The 20,707-nt window shown below is 41.8% G+C and overlaps 1 protein-coding gene and 1 non-coding gene across 3 annotated transcripts in view; one reads left to right on the plus strand and one right to left on the minus strand.

Moving 5' to 3' along the window:
• Positions 1 to 388: 388 nt before the first annotated feature.
• The window catches only part of GCNT3 (glucosaminyl (N-acetyl) transferase 3, mucin type), an 89,763-nt gene continuing 69,444 nt past the window's right edge, over positions 389 to 20,707 (minus strand). Inside the window, exons 1-3 of one of the 2 annotated variants that reach the window (XM_049706000.1) lie at positions 4,925 to 5,325; positions 3,745 to 3,913; positions 389 to 2,215 (exon numbers count right to left, since the gene is read on the minus strand). In XM_049706000.1, the coding sequence (XP_049561957.1) occupies positions 842 to 2,164 (1,323 nt within the window). In that variant the 5' untranslated portion in view covers positions 2,165 to 2,215; positions 3,745 to 3,913; positions 4,925 to 5,325 and the 3' untranslated portion in view covers positions 389 to 841. Of the gene's footprint in view, positions 2,216 to 3,744; positions 3,914 to 4,924; positions 5,326 to 20,707 lie in introns of those variants that run through there. The other variant, XM_033437040.2, reaches the window with a different exon arrangement.
• On the plus strand, positions 15,035 to 15,107 carry TRNAG-UCC (transfer RNA glycine (anticodon UCC)). Its single transcript has one exon. It is a non-coding gene; the product is annotated as a tRNA-Gly (tRNA).

Below are 20,707 nucleotides of genomic sequence, written 5' to 3' on the forward strand. Positions count from 1 at the left end.
TATACGGTGACCTTACTTAATGGCAACTACCATCTTTCTCATGGAACATTAAGCTTTGGTTGTGAAGCTTGCAAAATTAGTGCTGTAATTTTCCCATAAGGGTATGGAGGGTCATATTGGTTAAATCACCCTGCCTTTTCCCTTACAGAAAAGTCATGAATCTGGCGATGTTAACAAAATGAGGAGGGCTTTCAATGATGAAAGAATCAGCTGTGTTCCTCTATATTCTTTTGCATCTGCCATTTATACAGCTTGCCATGATCATTCCGGAACAATGGGGATTCTCTTGCTAGCCACCAGGGATTTTAAATGTCACCAATAGTTATGAGAAAACGTCTCAGAGTTTTATCTTATCTCTGGCTTACTAGACAAAGAGTAGAGTCAGGGATTTGAATCAGAAGCTCTTTATTTTGAAGCTAATAGTACAAAATACAAGGCCTTTTTTCCCTCAAAGTCCCCTCCCTACTACCAAGCCTAGAATTATTAGGAGTGGCATCTCCAACGAGTGAAAAAGCCAATACCAAGAACTGAACTAAAATCCAGGGTCTCCTGCCACACTTCCCTCCCTTATTCATCCAAAGAGCTGGTTCTTATTCCCAACTCGGTGGGAAAGTCAGTGGAGAAGCTATTGGAAGTGAGGTGAGGACACAACAGTGTTCACCCAGGGCAGCAATTTGCGAGGCAACAAATCTACTCATCACACTCCAAGAGCAGCCCCCTGACCCAGGGAGATGCCACGGATTCCAGAGCCCTGCTCTCCCACCCCACACTGTCCCAGCATGTTCTGGGCACGTTTGTACATGTTCCTGCCCCTTGGGTAGCAATCCTCTCACGGTGTATCTCAGAGTTCAGTCCCATAGATGGCCTTATAACGTAAATACTCTTCTAAACACTGCAGAACGTTATCATCCACCTTTGGGTCAAACTTGTTCGCCAAGAGGTGATGACTCTGAAGAATCCAGTGCAGGTCCCCAGCCCCATAAATGCAGATAGCCCGCTGGTGGATTCCAGAGCAAGGTGCATAAGGTGCCCCCATACTGATGTCTCCCTCGTGGAACTGCCATTTGACCAGCCTGGCAATGGCGGTCATGTCTGAGATGTGAAACTTCGGGTGGTAGGGGACAGAGCCAGGCATCCACGGTGCACGCTGAAGGGTGGCCCAGAGGTGTTCATCGGGGCTATAGGTGTCTTTTGCCCATTCGATCAGTCGTTGGGATTTGGGGTTCTCTAAGACATGTTGGACAAAGGCTCGAGAAGCCACAAAATAGGCATTCCCTGTGAACACGGGTAAGTTATCAGGGGGAGGGTCCTTCATCTTGCTGGTTAGGTGCAACGTGTCTGTCACCTCATAGTGGTATTTCCAGCGAGACTTTTTGTACTCAGTAGGTATCTCGGACTCCATACTGTTCTTCCCATTCAACATCTTGAGGGCCAGGACTGTCTCAGCATTGGTCTTTATAGGAAAATCTGTCCCACATGTATTCAGTAAGTATTTCCATGGCACCGAGCTCTGGAGCAAGTCTTCCATACAGTTCAGGTCAGCCTGCACCCTGGACCAGGAGGCGTAAACCACTCGAACCAACTTACTGGCCATGAAGACATTTGGGAAGCAGGAAATAATGGCCCTGACTGCCTCTTTGAAAGTTTCTGGGGACTTCTCATCCACATGGACGCAGTATATGTTCTGAGGGGCATACACAGCTCGCAGCAGCCGTTCAAAGTTTTCAACCTTCTCATGGACCACCACAGAGTATGCGATGGGGAAGCCTAACTCTTCTTTGCTCAGTGGGAACTGTATGAACTTCCTTTGGGACTTAAACTGCTCACAATCTCTGGTCATGTTGAGGTAATCGGTGTCTGTGAAAGGCTCCCGCTTCTTCTTGACCTCCAGATTGTCCAGGAGAGCCTTGACCACTGCTTCCTGGTCCCCTCGGGTGACCCCAGAACAGTTGATGGATCTCTTTGCTGGCAGCTTCAGGGAGTTGTACAAGATGTCCCTACAGCGCTGGCTTCGAAAGTCCCTGGATTCCAGATCCAGGGAATGTATGTCACATTTTAACCTGAGAGAAAGTCTCAGAGCAACAACGGCCAGCAGCATATAGCAGCCCAGGGCCCACAGGTGATGCCCCCTGCAGAGCTTCTTCTTCCACCCAATCATCTTCATGGAATGGGAGATCGGTAGAGTTTGGGCACAGGGAAGGAGGAGGATGAAATCCTTGGACAGAACAAAATGCCTTCAGTTACAAACTAACCTGGAACATGCTCAAGGATCTTCAAGTTGAACTCCAAAGTGATGGCAAAAACAGGTTTCTTCTCTAGACAAATACCCTCAGTCAAGTCCTGCCTAGGAACTTCATGCACCCAGCTCACTGATGGAGGTCTATAGCCTGACACTACAAACCAGCTGATCATGCTGGCACTGGAATCAGGATCTGGGTCCACCTCTACCTCAGGAGAGAGTAAGGGAAGCAGAGCTAAGTACCTGTTGCTGTAGAGCTGTAATTAATAAGAGGAACTCCCCACCCTTCATTTTTCCTTCTTCCCCCCAAACCTTACCACCCTGTTTCTAACATAGCTCTTAACTGGGGGATAGAATTTCTGATCGGTCTAGAGAGAAAATCCATGAAATTCAAACTCTCAGCTTCAGTTCTAGAAATGTCCTTTTAAAAGATAAAGTAGGGCTTCCCTGGTGGCGCAGTGGTTGCGAGTCCGCCTGCCGATGCAGGGGACACGGGTTTGTGCCCTGGTCCGGGAAGATCCCACATGCCGCGGAGCGGCTGGGCCCGTGAGCCATGGCCGCTGAGCCTGCACGTCCGGAGCCTGTGCTCCGCAACAGGAGAGGCCACAACAGTGAGAGGCCCGCGTACCGCAAAAAAAAAAAAAAAGATAAAGTACAGTTCTTGCTCTTATTTGGCAGTTCATATTTTAGGATGCTTTCACCACATATAATTCATTGGTTAGATGTGGCATCTAGCCACGCTTTAAAGAAAATGTTCTTAAACAAGTACAAAAAATTGGATGTAATTCCAAAAAAACATTGTAATCATTCATACAGGTAACTCTCAGTCTATCCAAATTTAAAATATATCCACACAGAGACACACAAAGCTATGCATATGCAATATTTAATGAGAACTTTCTTTGAGCCAGAAATTTCTTTACATTTTCCCATTGAATCTTCACAACATGCCTAAAACATAGTAATATTAGGCCTCTTTTATAGAGAGGAAAACGGAAGCTAAATAACTTGCCAAATGTCATATACATTATAGGAAGCAAATCTGGGACTCTTCCATACTCCCTCTTCCCCCCAATCTTTTTTTTGGGAGGGGGCGTGTGTCTGTAAGCCTAATACTTGTTCCTCCAAACCACAGCTACCTTTTAAATACAATACAGGGTACCTAAAACTACTATGTAAAAAACAGATAAACAACAAAGTCCTACTATATAGCACAGGGAACTATATTCAATATCCTGTGATAAACCATAATGGAAAAGAATATGAAGAAGTATGTATATCTGAATCACTAAGGGTACTTAGTACCAACAAAGAAAACCAGATAGTATAGGGGAAAAAATAATCCCCAAAAGGAGAAAAAGAGGAACAAAATGTGACATATCCTTCCAGCAATAATTCTTTTCCCTTATCGCAATCTTGTTCAAAGCATAAGACTGTATCCTCTTTAGTAATAACTTATGGGAATCTAAGAGGATGAAAAAATGAAAAGTAAAGAAAACTCTCACCTTTAATAGCTTCCTTCTTATTTAGGGAAGATCTTTTTCCCAAGGGAAGATCTGTTGGGTTCCATGGAAGCAAATGTGAACACCATGTCTCTTCTTTCTTCAGCCTCTCCAAAACATATTTTCTAACATTCATAGGATGTCCAAGAAACTGTGTCAGACTCCTTAATCTCTGCAAAGTAAAGAGCAGCAGGTGGCTCTGTCACTGACCTTCTAGCTTCCTGCTCTCAGATAAGAGAGCCAGCTCAGATATATCATTCAGGAGCATATTCTCAAGAACAAGTCATTCAGGGAGGTGAGCAAGCAGGAAAAACATGCTGGCAATGCGTAAGAAGGCAAGCAGCTATTTCATCCAGAATAGCCCAGTTTGTACTCATGTTCTCCTGCCACAAAACCATTCATAAAAACTTGTCAATACTCATACAAGAACTTGAAAGCTTTTTTTCCCCCTTAACAAGGAACCGTGGAAACACACAGGTATGCCCCTATCTTCTTTTGGCCTGGAGTTCAAATATCTCTCCTCTTATGTTCCCTGAATACTCCCTGAATTTCACTGAAGAGTGAAGCAATAAAAATGACCTTCAAGGATTATTTTTTTTGTTCTTTTACTTTAAAGGAAAAGTCAGTGAAAAACAGACTTTGCTCTTCCATGGCAACTACTCAAAAAAAAATTAATTTTTCTGTCTTTCCATGACTGTTAATAATTTGTAAGTTGGAGAAATATCCTCGGGGCTCCAGACTGTAGATCTCCATCACTAATGTCTGTGAGTCTAGGGTTCCTGACAGTCTGAACAAGGCTAACACTAAGTAAGGGTGGTTGGACTTCAGTGAGCACCCCATGGGTGGTTTTGGCAATACAGTGTGAAAACTTACTTCTTCAAAACTGCTGCCATTGTTTGCCACTGTTTGCCTCTCCCCATCACCCCCAAAGCACCCCTCCAAATATGCAGCATTCCTGGCCAAATATTTGAAATAACAAATTTAATAATTTTACATAAAGAACTTAACCAGGTATCAAGTTAAGTACATAACGGAAAGCAGGGGGAGGGGTAGATGATGCTAAATTATTAAGGAAGTAACAATTGCTGGAAGTAGCTACCACCCCTAGGCTGGAAGAAGGAGGAAAATATTGGGGGATTATTGAGAATTTGGTAAGGGGATGCCAACAAGCGGAAACTCAGACCTCTGGTTGGTGCTGGGGTCTCTGAGCTCAGAGGAGGGCCTCCTAGGCTGAGATCCAGACCTCTCCTGAGGAGCCTGGTGTCTCTGTGCTCCGTTAGTGTAAACTAGATTCAGTGCAGCTACATAGAAGAACCACAACTGCGAAGGAAAAGGGCGTTGACATAGTGACGCTCACAGAAGCAGGAAATATGTACGAAGCCAACAGGAAGTCCCGCCTCCAGTCTGTCTTCCTCCAACGGCCCCTATTGGCAGAGCCTAATAAGGGGCAGCTGGCAAAGCACAAACGTGATTTGCAGACTTCCCTCATCCAGCATCACAAAGCTGAGTCCAGGAGGGCAGGCTTCATCTGAAGACAACAGCTTACTAACGAAGATGAGTTAGCGTTGCCTTCCTCCTGCAAGAATTGTTTATGCAGCCCGCAATAAAGCACCGGGAATTTAGGTCTTTTCTTTTTTTGGACCTCCTCTGCCTGTTTCTGACTGTAGATGAAGACAGACCAATGGCACGGAGCCATATGGAGTCATGTGCGCCCGCTCTTTTATTGACCCCGCTCCACCGGCTCTGTCTTCTGTCACCTTTGGTCACTCCGGGGCAAAAACGATTAAAGGATAAACACTTGCTCCAGTATCGGAATCTAGCAAAATCTTTCCAATTTGTTTATATCTTACTTCTCTTTGCTGGCCACCTCAAAGTCCTACCTTCTTTCCCATAAAAAAAATCAAAGAATCTCTCAATAGAGAGAAAATAATTTAAATATTTGATTTTTAAGGTAACCAAAACAGGTATCCACTTTTATTTGCTAAATATATGCTAATGTAACATTAACAAATTGTGGATATATTTTGTTCAGATAATCTACGTATGAGTAACACCAAATGGCTAGTAGTTATGGGCACACCTAGGCTTTGGCAGGAGAGAGCTAGGTCTGAATCCTAGCCCTGCTACTTTCTAGCTGTGTGACCATGGGAAAATTCTGTAATCCCTCTGTGCTTCACTGATTTCCTTGGTATAACTGGGGCTAATACTAAATAGCTATTTTATAGGATTGCTGTGAAGATTAAACAAGATAACACATATTGGGGCTTCCCTCGTGGCGCAGTGGTTGAGAGTCCGCCTGCCGATGCAGGGGACGCGGGTTCGTGCCCCGGTCCGGGAAGATCCCACATGCCGCGCAGCGGCTGGGCCCGTAAGCCATGGCCGCTGAGCCTGCGCGTCCGGAGCCTGTGCTACGCAGCGGGAGAGGCCACAGCAGTGAGAGGCCCGCGTACCACAAAAAAAAAAAACAAACCTCACTCATCCTCATTGTGGTGTCCTGATCCCAAGGGCAAAGGCCATTGCTAACTCAGCTCTGCCTCCTTAGAGCAGCTAGCATGAGAACTTCCAAGTGACAGATGCACCAGGAATGTTTCCTGAATGAACAGCTTCCCCAGGGTTCCTGAGAGGTCCTCTAAGTACTGGAGTCTTGAAACCCTGGCTTACTAATAGTTACTGGAATTGATGTACGGAGGTGCCCTCCAATTGTCCACAAAAATACAATGCCATGGAGCTGAAACCAATTGAAATCCAAACAGCGTTAATGGGATTAATTTTGTTGAGGAAACTTCCTCAGAAGTAACCTCCCAAAAATGAGATTTAACTAAGAGACTAAGGTACCTCCTACTGAGTCATTAGAAAGTAACCTTTTAAAGGGAACTAGTAACAAATGGCATGTAACATGACACTCTTTCATTCGTTCAGTCAGTTTAACATTGATTGAAGAAGCTGCTAAATTTTCAGTGTTAGAGATACCAAGTGGATTAAGACAGTCCCTACTCTCAAGGTGCTCACAGTCCTGTGTGGGAGAAATGTTTGAACATGGATTATAATGCCATGTATGAGTGCAAAAAAAGACACGTGTTGGACACAATGGAGGTCCAGAGGTTAAAACTAAAAAGGGAATGGTTAGCAATACAAGTGCGAACAAATTAGTGTAGGTCTGAATGAAACCTAGGAAAAAAAGATTAAGAATTTATCTGGGTGCCTCTTGTACTGTCTAGGGAAGGATCTTGGCTAATGGATACAAGAGGAACAGATATTGTGGGTTAAAGAAAATGTCCCTTTACGGCAGCCATTTGGAAAAAGAATGTTAGATCTCTACCCCACGCTATAAACATAAATAAATTTCAGATTAAAACTAAAAAGAAAAAACAGTTCTAAAATTCCAGAAAATGTACAGAATACTTTAATGATACTAGGTTGGGAAGATATTTTTACTATTACACCAAAACCTGAAAATTATAAACAAAAAAGAAATAGATTTGACTATGAAGAAACCATAAATAAAATTACAATTAAAAGTATAAAAAGGGGACTTCTGGGAAAGCTCCTTAAAAGGGATAGGCTAAGCCCTTCTTCCCTTCCTTCTTTTACTATCATGAATGCAGATGTAATGGTTGGAGCTCCAGCAGCTATCTAGGACCTGGAGGCAACAATGAGAAAGGAAGTCATGAGCTGAAAGACAGTCATACCATACAGCCACTTCACCAGTTCTAGACTGCCTACTTCTGGGTTTCATTTATATAAGAAAGAAACAAATTTCTGCCTTATACAGCCACTACTTTTTCAGGTCTCTTACATGAGTCACAAATTCTTAACCCATGCAGAAGCTGTTTCCTAATTCAGGGACATTTAGACACATAGGTATGAAAAAGGCATAGGTTTCAGGGAAGTAAAAAGAAGTTAGTCTGACGCCTGCAGAGTACAGAAGAGGAGATCTAATTCCCATTCTCTCTACCACCACTTCTCCCATCCCCATACCACCACCACCACTGTTTGTGTCTTATTTAAAAACACATTTCAGGAAAAAGTCTGGAAAGGAATGCACTAAAATATTAAGCACAGTATTCTGGGTTGTGTGATTGCTACTGGTTTTCCGTTTCCTTTTTTTTGTCTCATCAGTTTCTAGAATGCACAGGTATTATATATTTTTTAATTTTTTAAAAAAAAGCTATTTTAGAATCATCTTAGGAAGCAAAACAAAATAATGCCTTCCACTATTTACAATAGCCAAGACATGGAAGCAACCTAAATGTCCATTGACAGAGGAATGGATAAAAAAGATGTGGTATATATTTATACAATGGAATACTACTCAGCCATAAAGAAAGGATGAAATAATGCCATTTGCAGCAACATGGATGGACCTAGAGATTATCATACCAAGTGAAGTCAGTCAGAAAGAGGAAGATAAATACTATATGATATCACTTATATGTGGAATCTACAATATGGTACAAGTGAACTTATTTACAAAACAGAAACAGACTCACAGACATAGAAAACAAACTTATGGTTACCAAAGGGCAAACGGGGTGGGGGAGAGATAAATTAGGAGTTTGGGATTAGCAGATACAAACAACTATATATAAAATAGATAAACAACAAGGTCCTACTGTATAGCAAAGGGAACTATATTCTGTATCCTATAATAAACCATAATTTAAAAATGAAAAAAATATATATATACATATATGAATCATATTATATATATACATGTGATATATCACGTATATATATACTGAATCACTGCTGTATACCAGAAACTAACGTAACGTTGTAAATCAACTATTCTTCAATAAAAAAAAAATCATGCTGTCTTTGATTGCAGAAGTCAACCATGATTTTACCTCTTTTCAGGTCTATGTGAACAGATCTAGTCTTTATTTTGGGGGGGAAAGTAGGATCGTGTGCATGTGTATATGTATGCATGTGCATGTATTTATGTCTAGCTGGATACTAATAGAAGTACCTTTTTAATGAATGCAAAACTGGAAGTTTTTATAATGAGAGCAACTTAAACAAGATAATTGAAATACTTGCACCACCTCACACTCACAGAATGCCACTTCACTTACTCATATGATCTTTTAAAGGAAAATGACCGCCATGCCAACTAATATGAAAATATAAAAATGTATTAAATGACAAAACAACACACGGTACATCTTAGTTCTATTTTCTTGGTCTTAAAAAACAAAATAGAAATAAGGAAACTACCGGCTCTTCATGCCATCCTTTTGGATAGCACGTGAAGAAAGTATTTCTAGGGTAGGGCCCTCTCTAGGCTGTCTTAGCCCATGAGGTCCCATCATCTGTGTACACTCTGGACCCCTAGAAGGTTTCACGTGTGTGGTTATGGTCATTGCCATCTTTCAGGCATAGACCATTGAGACAACATGCTGGGCCCCAGGCAGAGAGAATCTCCCTTCTTGGGTGGGGAGCAGATGGAAAGGTGAGGTGGGGAGTGCAGGCCTGTAGGAACCAGTGGCGTGTAGGACTTCTCTCCAACCCACACCTACCAGTCAGGAAGGCAGAATGGATTCCTGAGCAACTGAGAGGCCAAAGAGACTGAACTTGGTCCTCGGTACCTCTCAAGCCCTCAAATACTATAGTTCCAGCTCATCAGAGATGAGCTTTGTCTTTTTTTCTTTTTACCTTTTTTTTTTAAATTGAAGTCTAGTTGATTTACAATGTTGTGTTAATTTCAGGTGCACAGCACAGTGATTCGGTTTTATATATAGATGCATGTATGTGTACATATATGTCTATTCCTTTTCAGATTCTTTTCCCTTATAGGTTATTACAAAATATTGCATAACGAGCTTTGTCTTTGCCCTGACCAGCAAAGCTCGGCTGCAGCCCACATCCGGCCTGGGTATGTACCTGCTTCCCGTAGTTGGTAGTGGACGTGAGTCCATGGCGTAACGGTTGTGGAATTTAAGAACTCGAGCGAAAATTCTATCTCCCTTTATCCTTGGGAAGCTCCTGGACCCTCTCCTGGCCTCTGTTAGCTCATCCATACTAACAGGTATGCATTGGTAAACAAGTGCCATGCAAATATCACCATGGAGGAGCTCCCAGTTTGGTAGGAAGAGCAATCAACAAGCAGGGACAATAAAGTTTGCAAAGTACCAAGGGTACTCGTACCAAGTAGACATAAAGCTCTGTGGGAAAGTGGGATCCCTGGAAGACATCCTGGAGGAGGTGGCATTTAGGCTAATACTTGATGGGTAAAGAGATCAGTCAGGCAAATAGTAGGGGTAGAGGAAACAGCCAGGCTGAAGGTCCACCTTAGTCGCCTTATCCTCAAAATCATGATACCTGTGCTCGGGGATTTCTCCTGCTTTACTTTCAATTCCTGGAAATAACAAGGCTCAATCTCAGCTCTGGACTTTGACCCCGGCTGTTCTGTCCACCCAGAGGGAATGACCGCCTCTGCCTCCTCTAGGTCTCAGCTTGGCTGTGGCTTCCCCGGGCAGCCTCCCCTGACCCTCCAAGCCTGGGTTGGAGGCCCCCCTTCCTTGCTCTCTTAACATCCTGAAACATTACCTCATCATAGTATTTCCCACACTCTATTCTCCACTGTGTCATAAATGCCTTCAGTTACAAGGACTGTGCTTTCTGGTCCACCTTTTAATCCCTAGTACCTTGCAAATAATAATCATCAGCATAGACTGAGACATATTGTGTGCCGGGCACCGTCTTAAGCACTTTACATTTAACTCTCACAACAAATCCTGTAAGGCACAGAGACACTGAATAACTTACCCGAGACTACACAACTAGTAGGTGGCAGGGCCAGAATTTGTACCCTGATGTCTGGCCCGGCTCCCACCCCCTTATCACCTCTGCACGCCAGCTGCCCACACTAGGAATACAATTCCTAGCCAGGCTGCCTCTCCTGGGATAGTTCTAGCTCAGCCTCTGCCTCTCCCTAACTGGGAAGCCACCTAGGATGCAGCCTGTACCTTCACTGGGCCTCAGTTTCGCTACCCATGATGGAAGGTAGAGTGGATCATGTGTAAGGGAAGAAATTAACCTGCCCGAGAAGAGCGCCATGTGATGGGTTCACACTTAGGCAATCCCATTTCAGAGTCACTTTACTTAACCTCACTCACTGCCTCAGGTGCACAACGAAAATTTGTGCAATTAGTGAGTGAGCAGGTGATTGAGTGGCTGAACCCTGACCCTCTCTGAAGGGACGGAGGATCACTGAACCTATTAAGAGCTATTAATCCAGCAACCTAATTATTGACTCATGGTATCTTTGTAGGAATCTTCTAGAAGAATGCATATCAACAGCAGTCAAAATATATTATTCTAATGATGATGCAAAAAACTGGATTGTTTTACCTGCCCTTTTGAATCTTGCTTTTTCTCTTTACAATACACATTGAAAGTCATTCAATGTCAGTACATTTTTATCTATGTAAATGAAGTTATTTCCAACACATTTTCAATTATAAAAATTGCTCCATTAGGGCTTCCCTGGTGGCGCAGTGGTTGAGAGGCCGCCTGCTGATGCAGGGGACACGGGTTCGTGCCCCGGTCCGGGAAGATCCCACATGCTGCGGAGCGGCTGGGCCCGTGAGCCATGGCCGCTGAGCCTGCGCATCCGGAGCCTGTGCTCCGCAACGGGAGAGGCCACACAACGAGAGGCCCGCGTACCACAAAAAAAAAAAAAAAAAAAAAAAAAAAAATTGCTCCATTAAAAATTATAGTTTTGTACATTTGTTATTTTTATAGAATAATTTATTCTATAAAAATAACTTCTAATAATTTATTAGAAGAATAATTTCTAGGTCAAAGATGCAGATTTAAAATTGTTTAATTGGCACTACCCAAAAGGTTTTACCCACTTTAACCATAAAAGTACCTGTTCCCCTCATCATCACCTGGTATTATCTTTCATTTTTTTGTCTTTTCCACAATCAATAGATGACAAATGATAGCCTACTATGATTTTCATCTACTTTTCTTTGATTATTAGTAAGTTGGGCTTCTTTTCATGTCTTTGGCCATTTGCATTTCTTTTTTTTTTTTTTTTTTTGGCCATGCCTTGTGGCTTGCAGGGTCTTAGTTCCCCAACCAGGGATTGAACCCAGGCCCCAGCAGTGAAACCATCAAGTCCTAACCACTGGACCACCAAGGAATTCCCTACATTTCTTTTTAAATTTCTTTCCTGTTGATTTTTTCTAACCATTTTTCTATTGGATTGTTAGTTTTTCTTATTCATTTGTGAGAGCTCTTTGAATTTATCAGTTAATTATCCTTTGTTCTGGTTTTGGAGGTATTTCACCCCAGTGTGTTGTTTGACTATGTTTTATGGGGTTCTTTCCAAGGCACAACGTTTGAGACGTAGAAGTTTTGCGGTTACTTTATGTAGTTAAATTTATCTATCTTTTCCCTTTGGCTTCCAAAATTCATATAATCCTTGGAAAGCCCAATTCCACTCCAGGGTCATACAAATGTTCACCCACACTTTCTTTTAAAAAATGTTCTGCGATTGGCTACAGTTAAACTTTGGATCCATCTGGAATATATTTTGATGTATGGAATGAAATAGTCAAGGCAATGATTATGCTAGGACCGAACAGCTATGCTTTGAAAACAAGCTATGAACCTTTTGGCTTGGCACTTCAGGAAAAAGCCAAACACCAATGAATGGAGGGAGGAGCGGGCATGGGGACCTAAGGACACAGTGCTGGCTTGAAGGGGAGGCGTCACTAAGTTCCAAAAATGCATTCTATTTTGATTATGTAAACACCAGTCAGTGATTTTGAAAAACCCACACAATGCTGGCGATTTTGGAGGGGAAATCAGAACCTGGCTAAAGAAAGAGAGAGCAAACAAACTAAATCGTAGCTGGTATTACACATGGGACTGTATTACCTCTATTAGGGACCATCTAATCTTGGCTACATCCTGAGTGGCAGAGCCCAGATAACTCAGGTGTTATTTAAATATTCTTGTGGGCTCTAATCATGACCCCGATTGCAAGAAAGTGGATATGATGTGTACTGCGATCTAGGCAATCGCGCAAAGATAAACAGCATGTAACACAAAGCTGACTCAATTATAGTTGTAGGGGAAAAGTTTAAGGGACTAACTCACTTACTGGTTCCCTGTGGGAGAACCACAAAAAGGAGAGGTTAGAAGGTGGTATTCGTGGAGGAAGAGAGAAGTAGCACTGGGAGGCCAGAGGGCTGGAAGAAAGCAGAAACAGACCGTGGGAGGCAAAAAAAAAAACAATTAATTATGGGAGTATCAGGATAAACCAGCCACATGATCCAATGAGTGGCGGAAGAAGGAAGCCAGCCCTTTCTGTTGTAAAAGTGGGCAAGATACTAAAGCCAAAGGAAACGGGTCAGGACGGCTCTGGGAGGTGCTGATTGAAGCCAGAAAAGCTTGGATTAATTGGCACTCCCTTCTCCATGCCCATTAATGGAAATACTTTCTGCCCTGTACTTTGCAATGGAAGTGACGGGGGAACAGGGAATAGCTGGGATTTATGCACAAAGCCAGTTTCCAGAGACTGTCCCAGCACGTTCAACCTGATTACTAACCTCTTCAAAATGATTCCCCTCCCTCCCTGTGTGACTTTAACTGGGTCTCTGTTTCCTCACTGTGTGGGAACCCTAACCCTAAACCTTAACCCTAACCCCTAACCCTGAATCTGAAAGACCAGCTTTTTCACAGCAGCACTATCTACAATATCCAAGACATGGAAACACAACCTAAATGTCCATGGACAGGTGAATTGATAAAGAAGATGTAGTACATATACATAATGGAATATCACTCAGCAATCAAAAAGAATGAAATAATCCTGTTTGCAGCAACATGGATGGACTTGGAGATTATCATACTAAGTGAAATCAGTCAGAAAGAGAAAGACAAATACCATATGACGTCACATATATGTGAAATCTAAAATACAATACAAATCAACATATCTGTGAAAAAAAACAGACTCACGGACATAAAGAACAGACTTTGGTTGCCAAGGGGGAAGGGGAAGGGGGTGGGGGAGGGAAGGAGTGGGAGTTTGGGATTAGCAGATGCAAACTACTGTATACAGGATGGATAAACAAGGTCCACTGCATAGCACAGGGACCTATATTCAACATCCTATGACAAACCATAATGGAAAAGAATACGAAAACATATATATATGTATAACTGAGTCACTTTTCTGTACACCAGAAATTGACACAATATTGTAAATCAAGTATACTTCAATAAAATTTAAAAAAAGAAAAAGAAAAAAAGAAATTCTGTGTTCCTGCTGCCTGTTTGTCTTTGTCCTACAAACATCATGTCAGAGCCACAGTTCAAAAATCCTCATTTGGAGGTGGATCTTACCAGGGATGGAAGGAAGGGGCAAAAGACTGGCAGTGAGGAAGCCTGTGGGGGGCAGATATTACAGTGGTCAAGTGGATATGATGAGGGTCCAACCAGGTGGGTGGCTGGTCGATGTGGATAGCAAGAGGAGAGGGCTGTGAGGGACAGGAAGAACGTAAAAGCACCAGAGAGAGACATCTGAGAAGGCTTGGGAACCAAATCTGAAAGCTAGGAGCCTTCTGACCCAAAGTTCACAGTGGCAACCCCACATCATAGGACTGCCAGGAAAACTAACCACGCTAAAGCATAACTTTCCTAAAGTTAAAAAACCACTCTCCCCAAATATACATTGAACGTGCATCACATGCTCAGCTCACTACTTAATGGACGCAGTAAGATGGTAAATCTGGTTCCAAGAGCGTTTTGCGAAACTATTTGTACGCACTTGTAAAGGAAGGTTAGAGTCAAGTTTCTAGTGTAGATGTACTACTGGTTAACGCCCTACAAGATAATACAAAACCATACCATTTGGAATCTCCCTTCTACTGGGGAAAAATTATTTGCTTCTCAACAGAGTAAGATCTGCAAATTGAGAAGTAACTTGACTGAGTGTGAGCCCTTAACAGCAAACAGCAAATGTTCAATAGCAAATAACAAATGTTCATTCTTCTAAATCTGTGGTTCTCAAACAGGGGCAATTTTGCCTCCCAGGGGACATTTGGCATTATCTGGAGACACTTTTGGCCACAACTCAGCCAGGAATAGGGAGTGGAGAGAGGGATGGCATCTAGTAAGAAGAGGCTGCTGGACACCCCACAGCACACAGGCCAAGCCCCACGCAAAGAAGTATCCTGCCCAAAAGGTCAGTAGAGTGAAGGTGAGAAGTCCTGCCCCAGATAAGGAACGAGCCCACAGGTAAGCTTCTCAAAGAATGCCCTTGTGTGGGACTTCCCTGGTGGTCCAGTGGTTAGGACTCTGTGCTTCCACCGCAGGGGGCACGGGTTCGATCCCTGGTCAGGGAACTAAGATCCCGCATGCCGTGCAGCATGGCCAAAAAAAAAAAAAAAAGAATACCTTTGTGCAAAGATATGCTGCCCCCCTGTTTTTCTTATTTCCAAGTTCTAAATAATCTTTCTTAATGGTAATCGTCAACCATCTGCCTTTAAAGGCAAGTAGACTTCTTTTTACGAATATTTCACCTGAGTATGTTAAAAAGGTTTCTAATTTATCTGAAGGACATCAGAAAAATTCAGTTAAGCAGCACACCCCTTCCCAGTTACTGAGCCTTTTGTCTTATTAAGATCTTACTACAGTTGCTGTCCAAAGACTATGGGATTTTTCCAGGGAGCACGCAAACGCCTGGAAGTTTCTTCAAAACAAGAATATCCAACCCCCCAGAAAAGCAACAACCAAAAAGATGTGCTGATATCACCGGGAGAAGTTGGCAGCAGGGCAGAAGCATAGTCACAGGAAGTACAGCTAGGAAAAGACAGAGGCTGATGACCCCTCCGCTGACCCAGCTGGGACACATCTCCTTCCTCCCTGTTCCTGCTCCAGCCCCATTGTTCCAAATCTTGGCCAACTCTACCGTCTACCCAGGTACCCAGGCCAGACTTTGCAATGACGCCTCAGCTTCCTCTTCTTTCCCTCCCATCTACAGGAATTCGCTCATTCAGTAAGACATTTATGGATGGAGCAATGACTCCCAAGCACCAAGTATATACAGAGCAGTAGGCACAACGGTCTGGCAGCAGATTGCCAAGGCCCTCGGATTCTTCCTTGATTAACTCTCCATTCTCACCACCCTCCTTTCTTGCCTTTAAGCTCTGTAGCTGCAGCCTCTTAAATTATTCCCCTGCCCGAGTCTAGCCTCTCCTGTTTTCAGATTATCACCTTGAAACACAGCTCTGCCCGTACAGCTCCCCTGCCAAAAACAACTTTGAACTTCCCTTTGCTCAGGGAATGGGCTCAAAGAATAAAATCCAGACACCTTTGCACAGCAACCAGGTTCCTTCATACTTAACCCACCTTGCTCAGACACTACTGCCGAAAGCAGCATTCACGGCTCCCAGGACAGATGGCAGGCTTTCCCACACCCATGCCTTTCTTTCTGCATCCTCATTTTTGTCAATTCCCTCATCCGCAGGTTATCAAAATGTACCAATTAACGTATCTGTCATGCTAGAGAAATACTTGCCGGCCCCCAAATAAATATTCCTAGTGTGAGAAGACAATTTATGATCATCTACAGCATGTCTGTAGGTTAACAACACATTTTAAAAGATTTTTCATTTAAAAAAATAAATGTTGCTACTTTAAAAGATTCAAAGGGAGAGTTTTAAAAATCTAAATATGAGGAGTAAATTCTCCGGAAAAAAGATTCATCAAGGGAAGCAAGTTCCTAAAATTCTCGTTAGGAAATTTTCACAAAGAACATTTATCATTTCAATATTGCATACAAGGGTGTTCTTGGTGGACCAAATGTGGGCTTATCTCAAGACATAACAGACTTCTAGAGAATACAGGCAGATATTAGACCATGAGTTAGGTGATCAGATAATGCGCTTTGGAAACAAGTATGTGGGTCAGAGAGGACTCGTGAAAGAGGTCACTTCTAGGCTGAAACCTAATGTTTGTTTCTTTTAATTTTTTTCATTTTGTTTTATAAGCAGAAAGCTAATTAAGACTGGATTGTCCAGTTCAAAACCTGAACCTCTTTTAGCACTTGTCACAATGCAGCATAGAGAGTCATTTAATCTCTGGCCTTGCACCCCACTACCTCACTCCTTTGGCCTGTCACCTTGTTGCAGATAAAGATTGCATCTTACTCATTTTGCATCCCCAGGACCTAGGATTGTGGCTAGTATTTGTGCCAAACAAATGTTGTTGGAATAGACTGGAATGAAATGAATGGAATGGAAAATGAAATCATGTGGTTATATTGGTGAACAAATTCAATTAATAAGTGATTGATTCACCTATAATGGAAAAGAATCTGAAAAGGAATGCGTGTGTGTGTGTATATATATGTATGTGTGTGTGTGTGTGTATGTGTATATATATATATATATATATATATATATATATATATATATATATAACTGAATCACTTTGCTGTACACCGGAAACATCATAAATCTGCTATACTTCAGTTAAAAAGAATGAGATCCATTCAGTCCAATCATTGCATTGACTTCCCTTTTCTCCACTGAAGTGAACTTACCAAGCCAACCCTTCCACAGGCAACTGCCACTTAAAACACTCTATAGCACAGCTGGCCCAGAATGGAGACTGGTTAAATAAACCTACATATCTACCTTCTCTTTCTCAAGTGCTACGTATGAATCCCAGAAATGAACAAGGAGGCAGTAAATATTTATTGGTGTGTGAGAGGCTGAACTCACACAGCAGTTGAAAAGTATGCAGGGCTGGGCATTTAACCATACCTCTCTCATTTCAGGGAAAACTAGGTGAGTTTGAAGTTATCCGGCTGACCTTTGAACAACACAGGTTTGAACTGCACAGGTCCGCTTCTACGTGGACTTTTTTTTTCAGTAAATACAAACTATAGTACTCCACGATCTGTGGTTGGCTGAATCCATGGACGTGGAACTGCAGATATGGAGGGCTGACTGTAAAGTTATATGTACTTGGATTTTTGACTGCATGGGGGTCAGCGCCTCTAACCCTTGTGTTGTCCAAGGGTCAACTGTAGTTTGAATGCATGTGAAATGTTTCAGATTGGACTAGTAATAATACATAAAAAGGACGGTCTAGGTGTGGTTGACCAGGTGAATCTTCAGACCAGGTGGGATCCCATCCTGTGCTGCTTGTACCCAAGCTGCCCCTAACACCTAGGGTGGAGGACACAAAGGCATCTCAAGAAGGAAGTGACAACCAGAAACGTCTCACATGGAAGCTTGAAACTCCCTTTCATATCTTTTCCTAAGCACCACCTTTCTTCAAATAAGATTCCGTTGATTAAAAGATACATCACTTTTTTATGAGCCACTGAGGAAGAACAAATGCCACAACAAATAAATCTGGACACGAAGCTTTCTGGTCATTTATTTATTTATTTTCATATCACATTTTAGTGATGTGAAAATAAATAAAGGTAATTTTTAAATTTTAATTCATAACAGAATCAGAGAGCACTTAGCTCTTAATGAACATACTTCTCATACTCCAGGGAATTTTAAAAATCTCTCAGTTCAATTACAAAATGCTCAGTGAGATTCAGTCATACTGAGTGCTTGTTCTATATTCTAAGGGTAAATAATACATTAGTGCTAACATATATATATGGAATCTAAAGAAAAAAAATGGTTCTGAAGAACCTAGGGGCAAGACAGGAATAAAGACGCAGATGTGGAGAATGGACTTGAGGACACAGGGAGGGGGAAGGGTAAGCTGGGGCAAAGTGAGAGAGTGGCATGGACATATATACACTACCAAACGTAAAATAGCTAGCTAGTGGGAAGCAGCCGCATAGCACACGGAGATCAGCTCGGTGCTCTGTGACCACCTAGAGGGGTGGGATAGGGAGTGTGGGAGGGAGGGAGACGCAAGAGGGAAGAGATATGGGAACATATGTATATGTATAACTGATTCACTTTGTTATAAAGCAGAAATTAACACACCATTGTAAAGCAATTATACTCCAACAAAGATGTTAAAAAATAAAGAATCAGGATAAAGAATAATAGAAAAAATAATAATAGGACAAGCAACAGGTACAAGATGGGGAGTAGTTAATTAACATCCAATTCAAAATGCTTATATGTACATCAAAACAATGAACTGTTTTTTGTTTTGTTGTTTGTTTTCATAAATAATGCAAATATTCCAAGAATCAAGCAAATTTGTACAAAATACAATAAATGTGACTGGAAAAGACTGAGTAGTTGTACAGCCAACTAAATGAATAAATCATTTCAGTATTTCAGGCAAGCTCTCCTTTTGTAATCAAAAAGGCTGTGCCTTGGTCAGTGATAGTTAAGAATGAAAATTGTCTCCATAATTTCACATAAATGTTTGAATTTCATATCAGGAAAACAAGACAACATTATTTCTGTAGGGAGACACTGGTGAGTAATGCTTACCGTATATCATTAAAAAATAATTTAACTGTTGGAATTTGAGTATAAACTGAAAAATAAAAAGTGAGTTTGTTGTGTTTCTAGACTATTACTAGTTCAAAAAACTTAGAATCTTTTCAGCTATAGCCAGGTATTTTAACAAGTAACATATTTTAATTCAGCAGAAAACAATTCTTTTGAGTTATGCTAATAATAAACACAACACACTTTATTCAATGGGATAAGAAACAAAGAAGCAGCAATGTTGTACAAATTCACATTATTAATCTAACTCTTACATGACAAGGATTGTTATATTAAATAGAAACAGATTGCTTTGCCTTAGCTGGAATGCCCATCCTGGATGGACTACTTTACATGGTAAAGTAAATTTGGTCAATAGAAGGTTTGTTTGAATTTTAGAACCTGGAAGAGTTTAGAGACAATCTACATATACCCCTCTATTATGTTTTCTGTTTTGCTGTTCTCTCAATTTCTCTTTTCCTATCCAAACCCATTCTTTGATTGCTGTACACCTGAAACTGACACAACATTGTAAATCAACTATACTCCAATAAAAATTAAAACAAACAGAACAACAACACAAAACCCCATTGTTTGAATAGAGAAATAGCCTTTAGTAAGTCCACCTAGCACAGCAACACCAAAGTATCTTCCTCAATAATCTTCTTGATTCATTTCAACCTCTTTGAGGTCATATTGTTATTATTATTACCTATAAAGGTTTGGTAGAAATTCCTTGAATTAATTTTCCTCCTCTTTCCCTGCTTGTGATTTCTTGACAATCAGTGTGACCCTTAGACAAGCTTGTTTTCCACTCAGATTTGTTCATGCTGTTGAAAGAAATGTCTTGTAAACACGACTAGGGCTGTTGCTAGTAGAACCTTCCTATAAACACCTTATTTTTATTTTTTTAATAAATTTATTTTTATTTATTTTTGGCTGCATTGGGTCTTCATTGCTGCACACGGGCTTTCTCTAGTTGCGGCAAGCGGGGGCTACTCTTCGTTGCAGTGTGCGGGCTTCTCATTGCGGTGGCTTCTCTTGTTGCGGAGCACGGGCTCTAGGCACGTGGGCTTCAGTAGTTGTGGCACACAGGCTCAGTGGTTGTGGCTCGTGGGCTCTAGAGCGCAGGCTCAGTAGTTGTGGCGCTTTCTGGTCATTTAGAATGTTTACCTTATGCTTACAGAAAGAGCTCCCTCCTGTTTGAACATATTTGAACACAAATGACCTGTAACCTGTGCTCTAACTTTTAGCATTTACATTGTAATTTTGAGGATGAAGAGCCCTGAGGTTTAGTCAGCATTTTATATTTGGCTACATTTGTAGTTTGGGTTTTGGCTCCACTGAATCATCTGTCTCTGGATTTTGAGCAGCTTCTGTTCAAACTCAGCAGGAAGCTCCCAACGATTAACGATCAACTCCTTAATCATAGTTCACTGTGATGCACATCACGTTGACGTGTCATGGCTTTGAAATTTGTTTCAAGGAATGTGTCAATTCTTCCTAACTTCAGGTAC

The sequence above is a fragment of the Orcinus orca genome, chromosome 2 (assembly GCF_937001465.1).
Source record: "Orcinus orca chromosome 2, mOrcOrc1.1, whole genome shotgun sequence".
In the NCBI taxonomy this organism is placed as follows: domain Eukaryota; kingdom Metazoa; phylum Chordata; class Mammalia; order Artiodactyla; family Delphinidae; genus Orcinus; species Orcinus orca.